The sequence below is a fragment of the Trichechus manatus genome, unplaced genomic scaffold (genome assembly GCF_000243295.1).
Source record: "Trichechus manatus latirostris isolate Lorelei unplaced genomic scaffold, TriManLat1.0 scaffold00198, whole genome shotgun sequence".
Lineage (NCBI taxonomy): Eukaryota > Metazoa > Chordata > Mammalia > Sirenia > Trichechidae > Trichechus > Trichechus manatus.
The window spans coordinates 4,623,946-4,643,807 of NW_004444134.1; the positions used below are offsets into that span (position 1 = coordinate 4,623,946).

General features: G+C 42.7%; 1 protein-coding gene across 2 annotated transcripts in view; it reads left to right on the forward strand.

Moving 5' to 3' along the window:
* Positions 1-204: 204 nt before the first annotated feature.
* The window catches only part of NQO2 (N-ribosyldihydronicotinamide:quinone dehydrogenase 2), a 55,999-nt gene continuing 36,341 nt past the window's right edge, over positions 205-19,862 (forward strand). Inside the window, exons 1-3 of one of the 2 annotated variants that reach the window (XM_023742044.1) lie at positions 205-284; positions 4,149-4,293; positions 17,530-17,694. In XM_023742044.1, the coding sequence (XP_023597812.1) occupies positions 4,287-4,293; positions 17,530-17,694 (172 nt within the window). In that variant the 5' untranslated portion in view covers positions 205-284; positions 4,149-4,286. Of the gene's footprint in view, positions 285-3,995; positions 4,294-17,529; positions 17,695-19,862 lie in introns of both variants that reach the window. The other variant, XM_023742045.1, reaches the window with a different exon arrangement.

A 19,862-nucleotide genomic window follows, 5' to 3' on the forward strand; every position in this document is an offset into this window, starting at 1 on the left:
CCCCAGCCTCCAGCTCCCCAGCCTCCAGCTCCCCAGCCTCCAGCTCCCCAGCCTCCGGCACAGACTTCCTATCCAGGCCTCTGGACGCTAGCGGGGACGCGCAGATGTCTGGGTACGACCCGGAGGGGCGGGCGCGGGGCGGGGCGTGCACGGGGAGGGGCGGGGCAGGGTTCAAGGCTCCCGGCGCGGGGCGGGGCGAGTCGCGCCCCAGTGCGTCCAGCCTGGACCTTGACCCATTGCAGCTCCCGTTGCCACTTCCCGGCCTGCCAGTTCGCTTCCGCAGGGTGAGTTCTCCCCGCAGCTGGGCCGCGAGGTGGGGGGGCGCGGTCCCGAGAGCAGAGATTGAACGCACGATCCCTGTCTTGCCTGCGGCCCAGGACATGAACCATTTTGAAACATTCCAGTCGTAGCCTTCACTTCATCTGCCCCACCCTGGAAAGTCAGGGCTGTAGTGTCCGCACATCACCAATGAGGAGACGGGGCAGCGCTGCGGCATGGGTTGCCTGAGATGTGTTTGGGAATGGGGTGCCCCTATCAGACCTGGGTGACCCCCCAGGGACCACGTCCTTCCTACACGTAGAACAGGTCACCGTGGTTCAGGCCAATCTTTCTCAAGGATTTTGTGGCAATCCGTAACAAAACCTAAAAAAATACAAGCTCCTCTAATCTTTAATCTCTGTGATATTAAATACTGATATTTCAGCCAAAGAAATACACGAAAGAGAAAATGTATTTAATAATATATGCTTCCAATAGTGCGATTTATAGTGTTTTAAAAGGTGGAAATCCCCTGCATGCCCAGAACAGGGAGGGAAAGGGCCCCCGGGCTTGCAGACAGCAGTGCAGAGCAGGGAGAGTCATCCTGCCCTTAGAGCAACAGGCAGACGTCCACTCGGAGGCAGCATGTGAAGGCGAACACCTGGTAAACCAGGGCTGACAGGATGAAATAGCGATACATCAGAAATATCAGCAGATTTGAGGTGGTAGATGTAGTTTAATAACTATGTGGTTCTTTCTCCTATGAAAGTGGGTAAGTGTCTTGTTTCTAGCAAAGCAGGAAAACTGTCAGCCTTGGAGAAGGGAGCCAAGGGAGGGAGAATAAGGGCGAAGGGAGAGCCCTGACTGGGAGTCAGGACACCTGGGCTTGAGTCTTTTCTGTTATTTTAGTGTCTGACGTCCTGGGCCTCAGTTTCTTACTCTGTGCAACTAGAGGAATTGGACTAGATGGGGAGTCCCCAGTTAGAATGCCTCGTGTGGTCAGGCTGGTGATCTGGACATGTCAGCTGGGCGAGCAGGACAGTGGAGGCTGGGGGTCTGGGGAGGCTGAAGAACACACGCCATGCCTGCGGCATTAGAACGAAAGCATTTGGTCCAAACTAAGATGGCCTTGGGCCCTCACTTTGGGGCTGTCAGGTTAAGATGCTCCCCAGTCTGCAGTGACACTCGTGCTCTTTTAAAGCTAAACAGGCCATGCCACTCCTGCTGAAGATGCCCCAGTGGCTCTCTGGGAGGCTAGGATGAAATGCCTGTCCTTGTCCTGCGAGCCCAGCTTGGTGGATCCCCACCTCCTCTCTGACTGCATTTCCCACCACCAAACTATTTTTTTAAACCACTGTCCAGCCTGGCACTTGCTGTTTCTTGACCTCCCCAGGCCAGCTCCCACCTCAGGGCTCTTGCACTGCCTGGGCCTCTGTTCCCTCAGGTCTTTGCATGGCCAGCTCTGTATTGTCATTCATGTCCCTGCTCAGAGACACCTCTGGCCAGCCTACTACAATACCAATCACAGCCCTGCCATTTTATCTACCCATGCACTGTTTTCTTGATAGCACTCACCTGGGATTCCGTGGTGGTTTTCGTTGTGTGCTTGTTTATTATTACCCCCACACTCCCCCAAGGGTATGATGCTCCACTCTTGCCTGTTATGGTCACCACTGTATCCTCCACAGCTGGTACAGTACTGGCAGAAAGCTGCCAGTCAGTATGGAGTTTGCTGGCCAAATGAGTGTATTGGTTGGGAATTGAGTTCCTCTCACTGCAAGTAATAGAGTCAACTCCAACAACTGAAATAAAATTAGGGGCTTGGTCTCATATAAAAGGAATCTGGAGGTTGGCAGCCCAGAATCATCTCACAGCTCAGAAAGCATCAGGAATTCAGGTGCCCACCATCCTTAGTCCATATCCTCTATCCCAGGACAACAAGATGTCTGGCTGAGCCCTGGTCAGTGTTCTGCAGTCCATGGAAGAAGGAGAATGGCAGGGGCCAGAGCAGTACTCCTCCCAGCTGAGCCCTGCTGAATGATTTCTGCTTATACCTCATTGGCATCCCTAGCCCAAGGAGGCTGGGCACATTGACACCCTGAATGAGTCAGGGTTTTGTTCTTGAGGAAGGAGAGAGTGGATGTTGGGTAGCCAAAGAGGCTAGTTGGCAGACACTGCCACCTAATCCCTAACTTCTCAGTCACTAGTCAAATGAGTGGGAACTGTTTAGTCTTTTAGCCCCCTGTCTTGGTTATCTATGCCACTAAAACAGAAATACGACAGTCTAGTAAGCTAGAAGTCTAAATTCAGGGCGTCAGCTCCAGGGGAAGGCTTTTCCTCTCTGTTGTCTCTGGAGGAAGGTCCTTGACATCAATCTTCCCCTGGTCTGGAAACTTCTCAGCTCAGGGACCCTGGGTGCAAAGGGCACGTTCTGCTCCTGGCACTGCTTTCTTGGTGGTATAAGGTCCCTGTGTCTCTCTGCTTTCTTCTCTTTTATATCTCCAAAGAGATTGGCTCAAGACACAGTCCAGTCTTGTAGATTGAATCCTGCATCTAATCCCATCTCATCAACATTATAGAGATAGGATTTACAATGCATAGGAAAATCACATCAGATGACAAAGTGGTGAACAGTCACGCAATACTGGGAATCACTGTCTAGCCAAATTGGTATACATATTTTTGGGGGACACAATTCAATCCATGACACCCCCCTTTGGATCAGAGCTGTTAGCTCCCTCTTGGCCTATGGCTGTATTCGCCTCTCTAAGCCCCAGCCCCAGTGACCGTTACCTATACCTCTCTGTACCCAGGGCACCCACACAGCAATGCTCTGCATATCCAAGCCCTGCTGCCCCTATAGCTGGTGGAGGTGCTGATCCAGGCCCTGCTCCAGAGTCCAATGGTGGCCATAGATAAGCCTGATTTCTCTTTGTCTCTGTTTTCTTTTTGTTATTCTGTAAAGATGCACAGATACATGTAGAAATCACCATGCAGACACAACAAGTGTCATGCAGTGTCCCCACCTTAGCACTGAGGCACACTTAGCCATTTTATCTGGTGGTGGCTGCGGGTACCTTGCGTCTTCCAGAATGAAGGCAGTTGTTTCAGAGATGGCTGGACAAGGTGAGGCTACGGGCCTCCTTCCTGCCTTTGAGGTACCCTAGGGAGAACTAACATCTCTCTACAGCCTTAATCTTCTCAGCCGTGCTGTGAGGTGGGACTGTGTTCCTGACTTTGTAGATGAGGAGACTAAGGCCCAGAGAGGTGAAGTAATAGTAGTGGAGCTGGAATTTGGCCAAGTGCCTCTGACTAGGAAGTCCCTGCTATCTCCGTACTGGAGCTGGAATTTGACCAAGTGCCTCTGACTGGGAAGTCCCTGCTGTCTCAGGAACTTTTGAGACTTGTCGGTGGGAACCAGGTCTAAACCAGCCCCCGCATTTTCAGGTGAGGAAAAAGGCCCAAAACACCTAGTAGCATCACCTCATCTCCGTCAACCTGACTGAGAAGTCCAGGCTACAGACCATGACAGGATGCTTCACTAATACCCTGCGGAGTCTGATCATCTGGAGGGAAGAACCTGGGGAGAAGGAAGGATGGCAGGGGCATGCTTCCTACTTCCTATCTGGTGTCTCCTTTCCCAGGAACCCTCTTGGTGGCTGCTTTCACAGAAAAATCTGAGTCCTTTAAAAATGGAAAGTATTGATTTTGACCCCTGAGTGATTTCTCCTCTGCAGCCTACGTTTCCAGAGGACCCGTTGCCTCTTTTGAGAAGCATTCTTCTGATGTGTTTGCATGTCATCCTGGAAGCAGCAGTGAGGCCTGGATCCAACACATCTGACCTCACCACGTGGGTCTCCACCTCTGCCAGTGTTTATTTCCTCTTCCAGATTGTTGGGCTTACTCAGGACAGAGTGGCTGCCTCTGAAAACCCCGGACCTCCACACCGGATCTTCCTCTGCTCGGGATCAACAGCAAACCCTTCTCTTTGCAGTATACCAGAGAGAAAGCATTCATCTTCCTAGAACATGGCAGGTAACTATTAGCTATGGAGGGGTTAAACTTTTTTAAATTAAAATTTAATTATAAATTGAATACATTGCTTATTAGAAAAAAATCCAAACAGCACTGAAATTTTGTGTATAAAATGGATCATTATCTGGAATTGTCTTGTTTTGTATTTTCTTGTTTTATTTTCAATCTTGACCCTGCCAGAATTTAAGTTCCTTGAAAGTAGGGACCATGCCCACTTTCCTCTATCTCTAGCCTAATAATCCCTGGGACATAGTAGATGCCCAGTGGGGTGAATGAGTAACCATGGTAAAAAGATTTGGTATTATTCCACCTTTACTTTTGTCTCTGCTCATAATAAACACACATACACACACACAATTCTGTGATTTCTTTCTTTTCACTCAGCAATGTAACATGGAAACCCTTCCATTTCAGAGCATACACTACCTTGTTGTACACATTATAGTGTAAATTAGGGTTTTTCAACCTGGACACTACTGACATTTTGGGTGGGATAATTCTTTGTTGTGGGTTCTGTCCTGTTCATTGTAGGATGTTGAGCAGCATCCCTGGCCTCTACCCACTAGATCCCAGTAGCATCCCCCTCTCTCCTCTCCAGTTGTGACAACCAAAAATGTCTCCAGACATTGCTCCCATTTGAGAAGTATCAGTGTTGATATTTCATTTTATCCATTCTCCTGTTAAACACTCACATAGAGTTCGTTTATTACACGTGAGTCTGACAAGTTAAAATAAAAATATTAATCATTAATCTAACTCATGGAAATCAACCTTTACACTCACCTGAATGCCCTAAAACTTTGACTTCATACTAATATGCATTTTCTCCTCAAGGGCCTACACTGACAAATTTAAATCAAGACATTAACATTTTAATCTTAGATGTACCATGGCAAATTTAAGCAAATCCCTAGCTGCCCTCCAGAAAAAATAAGTACATGATATCATAGAGTCTTCTGAAAGAGGAAAATCCAGCTCAGAGTCTAGTGATGTTAGTGATACAGCCATACCTGTAAGATTTGATTCTTTTCTGAGCCCTTTGTCATGAGCCCACCACCAAAACCTGTGCTGCAAGCCCTGCCTTCCCCAGGGTGTCCAGTTGGTCACAACTGTTATATTTATGTGGACCAAGAGGAGAAGCTAAGCTTGACAGAGTAATTACAGTTCTTGTTGTTAGCTTTCCTGACTCATGGGGACCCCACACACAACAGGATCTGGCCATTGTGATCCATAGGGTTTTCACTGGCTGATTTTTGGAGTAGATGGCCAGGCCTTTCTTTACTTAGTCCATCTTAGTCTGGAAGGTTCCCTGAAACCTGCTCAGCATCACAGCAACACTCAGTCCTCCCCTGACAGACAGGTGGTAGCTGTGCACAAGGTGCACTGGCCAGAAATCGAACCTTGTTGTCCTACATGGAAGGTGAGAATTCTACCACTGACCACTGCCTTTTTTTTTTTTTTTTGGTAAAAATATACATAACAAAACATTTGTTAATTCAGCATTTTTTACATGTACAGTTCAGTGACATTGATTACGTCCATTATGTTGTGCAACTATCATCACTAGTAACTTTTCATTTTGATATTCGGGAACAGGGAAAACCTAATATAAAATAAAGCAAATTAGGTCAGCTTTTTTTTTCTTTTTTTAGTTTAAAAAGATATATTTTTGTTTTCAAAACATAAGCAAGGGACCTCACACATAGTAAGTACTGAATATTGGTGTAATCTACATCAGTCAACCCCCATTTATTTAGATGTTATCATCAGTTACTTCTTTATATCTCAGCTTCTCTATAATATTTATTAAAATTTATTTTATTATTATATGTATATAGTTTTTATTTTCTTCCCCCCTCCCCATGTTTTTGTCATTGTAAAGCACGAAGGACATACCCATTATATTTACCAACCAAAAATATCTTAAATCTGGTGTTTATACTCTCAAGATGTTCCCTTTAATGGCATTTTTTCCCTCTGTGTGTATCACTACTGGTTACTGTCTAGTGTTGTTACTTTTCATTTTGGAGAACTCCCTTAGTATTTCTTGTAAGGCTGGTCTTGTGGTAACAAATTCCAGGAGTTTTTGTTTATCTGGGAATGTCTTAATTTTGCTGTCATTTTTAAATGATAGTTTTGCTGGGTATAGTATTCATGGCTGATGGTTCTTTTCTTTTAGCACTTTAAATATGCTCTCACACAGCCTTCTTGCCAACATGGTTTCTGAAGAGAAATCCACACCTAATCTTACTGAAGACCCCTTGTAAGTGATACTTCACTTCTCTCTTGTTGATCTCAAAATTTTCTCTTTGTTCTTGGTTTTCGAGAGTTTAATTATGGTATAGCTTGGTGGTTCTTTTAGATATTATCCTATGTGGAGTTTTTTGAGTTTCTTGGATGTGAAATTTCCCATTTTTCATGATATTTGGGAGATTTTCTGCTGTTATTTCTTCAAAAAATTTTGCTAGACATTCCCCTCTGGAACTTCCATAATGCATGTATCATTCCTCTAGATGTTGTGATTGTTAAGTGCCATCGAGTCGATTCTGACTCATAATGACCCATGTACAACAGAAAGAAACACTGCCTGGTCCTGCGCCATCCTCATAGTCGTCGTTATACTTGAGCCCATTGTTGCAGCCACTGTGTCAGTCCATCTCATTGAGGGTCTTCCTCTTTTTTGCCTACTCTGTACTTCAATAGTGTGATGTCCTTCTCCAGGGACTGGTCCCTCCTGGTAACATGTCCAAAATATGTGAGACAAAGTCTCGCCATGGTTACTTCCAAGCATTCTGGCTGTACTTCTTCCAAGACAGATTTGTTCGTTCTTCTGGCAGTCCATTGTATATTCAGTATTCTTCCCCAACATGATAATTCAAAGGTGTCAATTCTTCAGTCTTTCTTCTTCATTGTCCACCTTTCGCATGCATATGAGGTGAATGAAAATACCATGGGTTGGGTCAGGCACACCTAAGTCCTCAAGGTGACGTCTTTGCTTTTTAACACTTTAAAGAGGTCTTTTGAAGCAGATTTGCCCGACACAATATGTCGTTTGGTTTCTTGACTGCTGCTTCTGTGGCTGTTGATTGTGGATCCAAGTAAACTGAAATCCTTGACAGTTTCAATATTTACTCCATTTATCATGATGTTGCTTATTGGTCCAGTTGTGAGGATTTGTGTGTTCTTTATGTTGAGGTATAATCCATACTGAAGTCTGTAGCCTTTGATCTTCATCAGTAAGTGCTTCAAGTCTTTTTCACTTTCAGCAGGCAAGGTTGTGTCATCTGCATATTGCAGGTTGTTAATGAGTCTTCCTCCAATCTTGATGCCACTTTCTTCATATAATCCAGCTTCTCAGATTATTTACTCAGCATACAGATCAAATAAGTATGGTGAAAGGATACAACCCTGACGCACACCTTTCCTGACTTTAAACCACACAGTATCCCCTCGTTCTGTTCGAACAGCTGCCTATGTACAGGTTCCACATAAGCACAATTAAGTGTTCTGGAATTCCCATTCATCGCAATGTGATCCTACCTAATTTGTTATGATCCACACAGTCAAATGCCTTTGCGTAGTCAATAAAACACAGGTAAACATCTTTCTGGTATTCTCTGCTTTCAGACGAGAACCATCTGACATCAGTAGTGATATCCCTTGTTCCACATCCTCTTCTGAACCCAGCTTGAATTTCTGGCAGTTCCCTGTCAATGTACTGCTACATCCCCTTTTGAATTATCTTCAGCAAAATTTTACTTGCATGTAATTTTAATGATATTTTCCGATAATTTCTGCATTCATTTGGATCACCTTACTTCAGAGTGGGCACAAATATGAATCTCTTCCAGTCGGTTGGCCAAGTAGCTGTCTTCCAAATTTCTGGGCTTAGACAAATGACCACTGCATCCTCCAGCGCTGCATCCATTTGTAGAAACAGCTCAGTTGGTATTCCATCTATTCCCGGAGCCTTGTTTTTCACCAGTGCCTTCAGTGCAGCTTGGACTTCTTCCTTCAGTACCATCGGTTCTTGATCATATGCTATCTCATGAAATGGTTAAACCATCAACCAATTCTTTTTGGTATGGTGACTCTGTGTATTCCTTCCATATTCTTTTGATGCTTCCTGCGTCATTTAATATTTTTGCCATAGAATCCTTCAGTATTGCACCTAGAGGCTTGAATTTTTTTCTTCAGTTCTTCCAGTTTGAGAAATGCCGAGCATGCTCTTCCCTTGTGGTTTTCTATCTCCAGGTCTTTGCACGTGTCATTATAATACTTTACTTTGTCTTCTGGAGCCACCCTTTGAAATCTTCTTTTTGGCTCTTTTACTTCATCATTTCTTCCTTTTGCTTTAGCAAAATTTAGGAGCAACTTTCAGAGTTTCTTCTGACGTCCATTTTGGTCTTTTCTTTCTTTCCTGTCTTTTTAATGATCTTTTCCTTCTTCATGTATGATATCTTTGATGTCATTCCACAATTCATCTTGTCTTTGTCATTAGTGTTCAATGCATCAAATCTGTTCTTGAGATGGTCTCTAAATTCAAGTGGTTTTTGTAGACTTGCTCTAATTTTCTTCAGCTTCAACTTGAATTTACATACGAACAACTGATGGTCTTTATTGCCGTTGTCCCCTGGCCTTGTTCTGACTGATGATATTGAGCTTCTCTATCATCTCTTTCCACAAACATAGTTGATTTGATCCCTGTGTATTACATCTGGTGAGGTCTATGTGTATAGTTACCATTGATGTTGTTGAAAAAAGGTATTTGCAATAAAGAAGTCATTGGTCTTGCAAAATTTTATTATGCAATCTCTGGCATCATTTCTATCACCGAGGCAATGTTTTCCAACTACTGATCCTTCTTCTTTGTTCCCAGCTGTCACATTCCAATCGCCAGTAATTATCAATGCATCTTGATTGCATATTTGATCAATTTCAGACTGCAGAAGTTGGTAAAAATCTTCTGTTTCCTTGTCTTTGGCCTTAGTAGTTGGTGCGTAAATTTGAATAATAGTCATATCAACTGGTCTTCCTTGTAGGCAGAAACCCTGGTGGTGTAGTGGTTAAGTGCTACGGCTGCTAACCAAAAGGTTGGCAGTTCAAATCCACCAGGTGCTCCTTGGAAGTTCTATAGGTCACTTCTACTCTATCCTATAGGGTCGCTATGAGTTGGAATCGACTCAATGGCATCAGGTTTGGTTTTTGGTTTTGGTCCTTGTAGGCATGTGGATATTATCTTATCGCTGACTGTGTTGTACTTCAGGATAGATCTTGAAATGTTCTTTTGACAGTGGATGTGACATTGATCCTCTTCAATTTGTCATTCCTGGCATAGTAGGCCATATGGTTGTCTGATTCACAATGGCCAATACCAGTCCATGTCAGTTCACTAATGCATAGGATATCAATCTTTATGTGATCCATTTCATTTCTGACGACTTCCAATTTTCCTGTATTTGTACTTCATTCATTCCATGTTCCAATTATTAATGGATGTTTTCAGCTGTTTCCTCTCATTTTGAGTCATGCCACCTCAGCAAATGAAGGTCCCAGAAGCTTTCCTTAGTTTACATCATTAAGGTCAACTGTACTTTGAGGAGGCAGCTCTTCCCTAGATGTATTTTGAGTGCCTTCCAACCTCAGGGGCTCTTCTTCTGGCACTATATCAGATAATGTCTCACTGCTATTCATACAGTTTTCACTGGCCAATTTTTTCAGAAGTAGACTGCCAGGTTCTTCTTCCTAGTGTGTTTAGTCTAGAAGCTCTGCTGAAAGATGCCCACTATGGGTAACCCTGCTGGTATTTGAAATACTGGTGGCATAGCTTCCAGTATCACAGCAACATGCAAGCCACCACAGTACAACAAAATGACAGACGAGTGGTGGTCCTCTTGATGGTGTTCCACTTATCAGTTAGGCTTTGTTTATTTCTTTTCACTCTTTTCAGTTTACCCCTCGGACTGAGCAATTTCAAATGCCCTGTCTGTGAATTCGCTGGTCCTCTCTTTGGTCATTTCAGTTCTACTGTTGAGTCTGTCCAGGGAGCTGTTCATTTCTTTTATTTTACTCTTAAGCTCCATTATTTCTTTTTCTTTTTTTTTTAATTTTCTATCTCTTTATTTAAAATCTTTCTTTGTTTTTATACAGGCATACCTTGTTATATGGTGCTTCACTTAACTGTGCTTCACAGATACTGGATTTTTTACAAATTGAAAGTTTGTGGCAACCCTGTGTTGAATAAGTCCATTGGTGCTATTTTTCCAACAGCATGTGCTCACTTCATGTCTCTGTGTCACATTTGGGTAATACTTGCAATATTTCAGACTTTCTCATTATTATTATATCTGTTATGGTGATCTGTAATCAGTCATCTCTGACATTGCTATTGTAACTGTTTTGGGGTGCCACGAACTGTGCTCATTGCTGAGCTTCCAGACTAAGACAGACTAGGAAGAAGGACCTGGCAGTCTACTTCTAAAAGAATTAGCCAGTTAAAACCTTACAAATAGCCACGGAAGATTGTCTGATGTAGTGCCCAAAGATGAGCACCTCAGGTTGGAAGGCACTCAAGAGAAGACTGGGGAAGAGCTGCCTCCTCAAAATATAGTTGACCTTAATGATGTGGATGTAGTCAAGCTTTCAGAACCTTCATTTGCTGATGTGGCACAACTCAAAATGAGAAGAAACAGCTGCAAACATCCATTAATAATTGGAATGTGCAATGTACGAAGTATGAATCTAGGAAAATTGGAAATTGTCAGAAATGAAATGGGACTCATACACATTGGCATCCTAGCCATTAGAGAGCTGAAATGGACTGGTATTAGCCTTTTTGAATCAGACAATCATATGGTCTCCTATGCTAGGAATGACAACTTGAAGAGGAATGACATTGCATTCATTGTCAAAAAGAACATTTCAAGATCTATCCTGAAGTACAGACCTGTCAGTGATAGGATAATATCCATACGCCTACAAGGAAGACCAGTTAATATGACTATTTTATTCAAATTTACGTACTAACAGCTAAGGCCAAAGATGAGGAAATTGAAGATTTTTACCAACTTCTGCAGTCTGAAATTGATTGAACATGCAATCAGGATGCATTGATAATTACTGGTGATTGGAATGCGAAAAGCTGGAAGCAAAGAGGAAGGATTGGTAGTTGGAAAACATGGCCTTGAAGATAGACATGATGCCGGAGATCCCACGTACTTTGGATATGTTATCAGGAAGGATCAATCCCTGGAGAAAGACATCGTGCTTGGTAAAGTAGAGGGTCAGCAGAAAAGAGAAAGACCCTCAATGAGATGGATTGACCCAATGGCTGCAACAATGGACTCAAGCATAAAAATGATTGTGAGGATGATGCCGAACCGGACAATGTTTCATTCCATTGTACACAGTGTTGCTACAAGTCAGAACCAACTGGAGGGCACCTAACAACAACAACAACATTGTAACTGTTTTTGTGCTCCACAAACAGTGCCCATATAAGACCGCAAACTTAATCTGTAAGTGTTGTGTGTGTTCTGACTTCTCCACCAACCGACCATTCCCCTATCTCTCTTCCTCTCCTTGAGTCTCGCTATTCTGAGACAGCACGGAATTGAAGTTAGGCCAATTAATAACCCTACAATGGCCTCTAGGTGTCAAAGTTAAAGGAAGAATCACACATCTCTCACTTTAAATTAAAAGGTAGGAATAATTAAGCTTAATGAGGAAGGCACATCGAAAGCCAAGATAGGCCGAAAGCTAGGCCTCTTGCACCATACAGTTAACCAACTTGTGAATGCAAAAGAAAGGTTCTTGAGGGAACTTAAAAGTGCTGCTCCAGTGAACACACAAATGATAAGAAAGCAAAACATCCTTATTGCTGATTTGGAGAAAGTTTTAGTGGTCTGGATAGAAGATCAAACCAACCACAACATTCCCTTAAGCCAAAGCCTAATCCGGAGCAAGGCCTTAACTCTCTTCAATTCTGTGAAGGCTGAGAGAGGTGAGGAAGCAGCAGAAATAAAGTTTGAAGCTAGCAGAGGTTGGTTCATGAGGTTTAAGGAAAGAAGCTATCTCCATAACATAAAAGTGCAAGGTGAAGCAGCAAGTGCTGATGTAGAAGCTACAGCAAGTTATCCAGAAAATCTACATAAGATAATTGATGAAGGTGGCCACACTAAACAACAGATTTTCAATGTAGACGAAACAGCCTTATACTGGAAGAAGATGCCATCTAGGACTTTCATAGCTAGAGAGGAGAAGTCAATGCCTGGCTTCAAAGCTTCAAAGAAAGGGCTGACTTTCTTGTTAGGGGCTAATGCAGCTGCTAACTTTAAGTTGAAGCCAATGCTCATTTACCATTCCAAAAATCCTAGGATCCTTAAGAATTATGCTAAATCTACTCTGCCTGTGCTCTATAAATGGAACAATAAAGCCTGGATGGTAGCACATCTGTTTATAACATGGTTTACTGAATACCTTAAGCCCATTGTTGAGACCTATTGCTCAGAAAAAAAAAGCTTCCTTTCTGTGCTCTATAAATGGAACAGTAAAGCCTGGATGGAAGCACATCTGTTTATAACATAGTTTACTGAGTACTTTAAGCCCACTGTTGAGACCTACTGCTCAGAAAAAAAAGATTCCTTTTAAAATATTACTGCTCACTGACAATGCACCTGGTCACCCAAGAGCTCTGATGGAGACGTACAAGGAGATTAATGTTGTTTTCATGCCTGCTAACACAATTTCCATTCTGCAGCCCATGGATCTGGAGTAATTTTGACTTTCAAGTCTTACTGTTTAAGAAATATTAAGGTTATAGCTGCCATAAGTAGTGATTCCTCTGTTGGATCTGGGCAAAGTAAATTGAAGACCTTCTGGAAAGGATTCACCATTCTAGATGCCATTAAGAACATTTGTGATTCATGGGAAGAGGTCAAAATATCAACATTAATAGGAGTTTGGAAGAAGTTGAGTCCAGCCATCATGGATGACTTTGAGGGGTTCAAGACTTCAGTGGAGGAAGTAACTGAAGATGTGGTGGAAATAGGAAGAGAACTAGAATGAGAAGTGAGCCTGAGGATGTGACTGAATTGTTGCAGTCTCATGGTAAAACTTGAATGGATGAGGATTTGCTTCTTAGGAAGGAGCAAAGAAAGTGGTTTCTTGAGATGGAATCTACTCCTGGTAAAGATGCTGTGAACATTGTTGAAATAACAGCAGAGGATTTAGAATATTATATAAACTTAGCTGATAAAGCAGTGGCAGGGTTTGAGAGGATTGACTCCAATTTTGAAAGAAGTTCTACTGTGGGTAAAATGCTATCAAACAGAATTGCATGCTACAGGGAAATCTTTCATGAAAGGAAGAGTCAGTCGATGTGGCAAACTTTATTGATATCTTATTTTAAGAAATTGCAACAGCCACCCCTACTTTTAGCAGCCACCACCCTTATGAGTTAGCAGCCATCAACGTGAGACAAGACCCTCCACCAGCAAAAAGATGATGCCTAAAGGCTCAGATGATGCTTAGCATCTTTCAGCAATAAAGTTTTTTTTTTTTTTATTGTACTTCAGGTGAAGGCTTACAGAACAAATAGTTTCTCATGAAACAGTAGTACACATGTTGTTTTATGACATTGGTTAACAACCCCACAATGTATCAACCCTCTAACTTCTCAACCTTTTTTTTTTTTGGTGAAAATATACATAGCCAAAGATACACCATTTCAAAAATTTCTACATGCACAGTTCAGTGACATTGACTACACTCTTCCAATTGTGCTGTTATTCTCACTTAAGATGAAGGCTTACAGAACAAAATGGTTTCTCATTTAACAGTTACTACAAATGTTGCTCTATGACAATGGTTAACAATCTCACAACACATCAACAATATCCTTACTCAACCTTGTGTTCCCCATCACCAGCTTCCTTGTCCCCTTCTGCCTTCTGGCCCTTGTCACTGGACTCCTGTACCTTGTTAGTCTCATTTGGTTTTACGGGGCTGTCTACTCCCAGGCTGAATGGTGAACCTCGGAGATAACTTCACCACTGAGCTAAAAAGGTGTCTGGGGGCCATACTCTTGGGGTTTCTCCAGTCTCCTTTAGGCCAGTAAATCTGGCCTTTTTTTTGTGAGTTAGAATTATGTTCTACATCCTTTTCCAGATTTGTCCAGAACCCTCTGTTGTGATCCTGGTCAGAGCAGTCAGTGGTGGTAGCCGGGCACCATCTAGCTGTACTGAACTCAGTCTGGTGGAGGCCTTGGTAGCTGTGGACCATTAGTCCTTCGAACTAATCTTTTCCTTGTATCCTGTTCTCTTCATTCTCCCTTGCTCCCGAAGGGATGAGACCAGTGGAGTATCTTAGATGGCCGCTCACAGGCTTTTAAGACCCCAGACACTACTCACCAAGGTAGAATGTAGAGCATTGTCTTTATAAGCTGTGTTATGCCAATTAAGCCATGGTCCCCACAGCCCTCCGCCCAGCAATTCAGTCCCTCAGGGAGTTTGGATGTGTCCATAGAGCTTCCATGACCTTTCCTTGTACAAGTTGTGCTAGTTTCCCCTGTATTGTGTACTGTCTCATCCTTCACCCAAAATACCACTTATCTATTCGGTAATAAAGTATTTTTAATTAAAGTATGTACATTGTTTTTTTAGACATAATACTATTACAAACTTAATAGACTACAGTATAGTGTAAACATAATTTTTATATGCACTGGGAAACCAAAGATTCATGTGACTCGTTTTATCGTGATATTTTCTTTAGTGCAGTGGTCTGGAACTTAACCTCTAATACCTCTGAGGTATGCCTGTATTGTTTTCCTGATTTCCTTTAGATCTTTTTCTGTGTTTTCCTTTATCTCTTTAATCATTGTTAATACTGATGCTTAGAAGTCTTTGTTGTGTAATTCATTATCTGTCCTTCCTCAAGGACAGTCCCTGTCCCCTTATTTTCATCATTTGAATAAGCCATCCTTTTTTTCTCTTCGGGTGCTTTATGATTTTCTGTTGTCTTTGGGGCATTAAGTTTTGTTTTAGTTTTTTCTACTTTGCCAGATCAGGAGATTAGATTCTTCCCCTTCTCTACAGATTGCTCTTCTTCCTCTTTATTATTGTTATTATTTTTTTATACTACTGAAGGTTGTAGTTCCTTGTTTCTAATCTGGCCTTGGTGTCTACTACACTTGCTGTTGTTACTTCCCTATTGGTCTCCTTGTTCAGGAGCATCAGCTGTTACTGTTTTGCCTCTGGTTTCCCTAGGTGGGGATACTGGCCTACCCACTATAGCACTGAACTCTGTGGCTTATAGTACTTGCTGTGGTTTCCTTCCCTACAAATATTGGAGACACTGACAGTATTCTCTAGTATCAGACTCCCCCCGCCATGAGAGATGCCAGGTGTGCCCCTCCAGTACGCCCCATTGGGGTTACCAGCTGTCTCTGGTTGCTCACCATAGATCTCCCTCCCTGTGAGGACTAGCCAGACGACTCTGATACAAGGCCCCCAACCAAGAGCTGCAGCTAACACAGATGCACAAGACTCCTCTCCCAGAAACACTGGCTGCAGTACACCAGCCTCAGAGTCCCACCTTGGGAATGGCAGATTTCACCACGTGTCCTCGGTGTTTATGCTAACCAGTCCACACGGTGCTCACCTCATTGCTTTTTCCTGGGATTCACAGGAACTCCTGCCTGAGTAATACTTGCCCAGCTGCACTGTCCCAAGTCTGATTGCTCAGGTGTCTCAGCCCACATTGCATCAACCTCACCTCCCTGTATCAAGGCTGACTGTTCATGTACTGTGGCCTGCATTGTGCCTTGTGTCAGCTGTCAGGCAACTGTCAGGAGTTTCTCAGGTTTTTCTCTGCTGTACCGGAATGGGTTAGGGTGGAGGCTTTTTAGACGTTATGCCCAGAGATCTGCTAATGTCTTCAGAGCCACAACCTGGCTGGATGGGGTTTCCCACCAAGGCTGGCTGTTCCTGGTGGGTGGTTTAGCTGATGGGTGGTCCCTGCTGAGGCTGATGGATGGAGTCTAGGGTCTCCCTCCTCTGTGCATGTAGGGGGAAGGGTGTAGGCCCCTCAACCCATTCACCCTGGAGATCCACCTATGGCCTCAGATCCAAAGCCACCATGTTTTAGTGTCAACAGTCTAGGCTATCCAGCCAGACAGGAGTGGTGTGGTGGCTTCCCACCCTGTTCTCCCCACAGATCTGTTCCTGGTATCAGGGCCTGAGGCCAAGAAGATCCTCCTCCTGTACCTGAGAAATGTACTGTTAATGGCAGTCTGCTGAGTTCTGTACACCCTTTCCCAGGAGAGTCGGGTCTCTGCATTCAGCATGTCTCTCTGTATTTTTCCTAGGGCTGCCTGCTCAGTTTTTCCAATTCCTGGTGTTTTCCCTTTATTGCACTTTCCCAGGACATGGGAGCTCAAGCCCATGGTGCTGCACCCTACCTGTGCTTGCTCTGGCTTTCCTGTCTCTGGCCTGGATATTCGTACAGTACAATCCGCACTACTCCCCCTGGGTTGCACATTCCTGGGGTTCCTGGGACTCAAGTCTATGCTGTGCCCGTGCACCTTTATCTCCCAGGCCTGCCAGTCCCAATATGTGCCATGCCCACATTGCAGCTCCATCCCAGGGCTGTTTACTTAGTATCCCTGTCTCAATCTATGTTCTGTGTGCTGTTGCCGCCCTAGACTCCCTGTCTGGAGATTCCATCTGCAGTCACTTCAAGATGGCCACGCTCAGCCGGGCTGGCGGGTAAGGTAGGGATGTCTGTGAACCTTTGCTTTCCCACCATCTGAGTTGTATCTTTTTCTTGATACAGTGCTCACTTTGGTTCTTCAGCCCTACAGCTGATGTCCAGAGTTAGGAGACCATCGGTTGCATCGATTTTTACTTGTTTTCTTTTAGCATTCTTGTGGAGGGATGTGAGGATGTGAGTATTATGCCACCATCTTGCTCATCTGAAGGATCTAATTGTTTATTCTTTAGGAGACATAATTTGACCCATTTTATTTTCGTATATTAGAAAACTTTAAGTAATGATGAGCTAAGATATAACTGGATTTTTAAAATGCTCGTTATTTTTAAATTGTCACCCATTAAAAGGTTGGTTCTTAGTTTCAGCTTCTGTAATGGACCAGAACATTGGATTTTTGTCTTAGTCTTCACTGAATTTTGACGAAGAGGAATTGCTCTTAAAGAGAAATCTTTTCTTCTAATTTAGGTAAGAAGGTGTTAATCGTCTATGCACACCAAGAGCCCAGGTCTTTCAATGGATCCCTGAAGAAAGTGGCAGAGGAGGAGCTGAGCAGGCAGGGCTGCACGGTCGCTGTGTCTGATTTATACTCCATGAACTTTGAGCCGAGGGCCACAAGGAAAGATATCACTGGTGAGTCATGGGATACTCTGTTTATTTTTAACTTTCTTCTTTTTTTTCCTTAATTAAAAATGCTTTGAAAAAGCTAATATTTGCACATGATGTAAAGTTCTCAGGCCAAGAGTCTATAATGCAAGTCTTTTTCCCGTCCCTATCCCCACACCATGTTTCCCTACCACTACGCTAAGCAGTGTTGACAGTTTGTCTGTCTCCTTCCAGAGACCATCTCTGCTGCACAAGCAATTATGAATGCATTCTCCATTTCCCTTCATTTATGCAAAACTGGTAGTATTTTACCCGTTGTTTTCACATTGCTTTCTTTTTTACTGTTGCAAAGTATTTCATTGTATGGAGGTGTCATTTAAGTAGTCCCTACTAAAGGGCATTTTAGGTTGTTTCTGATCTTTTGCTGCAGTAAATAATCACGGCCATATGACTTTTCCTACATATATAAGTATATCTAGAAGTAGAACTGCTGGTCAAAGGGAATGTACATTTTTAATTTTCATAAATATAAAATTGCTTTCCATAAATGTTGTACCAGTTTACACTCCCACCAGCAATGTTTGAAAATGCTTGTTTCTTCACACTGTCACCAACAGTGTTTTCAATTTTTATGATAATTGCTCATCTAACAGATAAAAAAAATTGCTTGCCAGTATAGTTATAGTTTGCCCTTCTCTCATAAGTGAGGTTTAGTATCTTTACATATATTTAAGAAGAATTTATATTTTCTTTCCTGTGAGTGATCTGTTCATATCCCTTGTTCATTTTCTATTAGGTTATTGGTCTTTTTTCTCATTGAGTTTTAATAGCTCTTTATTTATTAAAATATTAGCCTAGTATATGACAGCTTTTACTTTTTACATTTAAATATTTTATCTATTTCAAGTTTATTTTAGTGTATAAAGTGAGGTATGGATCGAATTTTTTTTCTAATACCTACCCAGTTATCTCAATCACCATTTATTGAATAATCCAGCTATGTGTGCCTGATTTAAAATGCCACCTTCATTGTATACTAAATTTCCACATGTTTGATTCTATTCTATACTTTCTATTTTGTTTTTGTCTATCTAATCATGAACCAGTATCACATGGTTTTAATTATTTTGGCAAATAATATAATTTAATCTTACAGAGCTAGTTCATCCTCATTTCTCTTAATTTCTATTTTTACTTTATTTTTCCATAAAACCTTTTGACTGTGCTTTCCAAATTAAAAAAGAAACCTGTTGGTATGTTTATTGAGATCACATTAAATTTGTAGATGAACTGGGAAGAACTGACCTTTTTGATGCAGATTCTTTCTATCTGTCTTAGTTATCTAGTGCTGCTGTAAAAGAAATATCACAAGTAGATTGCTTTAACAAAGAGAAATTTATTCTCTCAAGTCTAGTAGGCTGAAAGTCCAAATTCAGGGCGTTAGCTCCAGGAGAAGGCTTTCTCTCTCTCTGTCTCTCTGTCTCTCTGTCTCTCTCTCTCCCGGCTGTGGGGGGAAGGTCCTTATCATCAATCTTCCCTTGGTTGAGGAGCTTCTCAGGTGCAGGGACCCCGGGTCCAATGGACGCGTTCTGCTCCTGGTGCTGCTTTCTTGGTGGTATGAGGTCCCCATGTCTCTCTGCTCGCTTCTCTCTTTTATATCTCAAAAGAGTTTGGCTTAAGACACTATCTAATCTGGTAGGTCTCATCAATATAACTACTGCTAATCCATCTCATTAACATCATAGTGATAGGATTTACAACACATAGGAAATCATATCAGATGACAAAATAGTAGACAGTCATACATACTGGGAATCATGACTTAGCCAAGTTGATGGATATTTTTGGGGGACACAATGACACAATTCAATCCATGACACTATCCAAGAGAATGGTATGACTTTTCATTTGCTCAAGTCTTCTTATACCACCTTGTGCACCTCAAGTGGCACTAACTGTCTGGCAGGGATCAACATGTATCCAATTTCCATATGGAAATGGAACCAGGCTTCACCTTCCCACATCTCCATGATTCTCATCGCCAGCCACTTTCATGGAACTCCTTTCTCTGCCTCTAACCCAGAATTAGCTCAGACTTTATCCCTGACCACCCTGAGCCAGGTCAAAACATCCCTGGCCACCTGGGGCCAGGTCATCAGGTACCAGCCATAGGCCCAAGAGTCTACACAACTTCC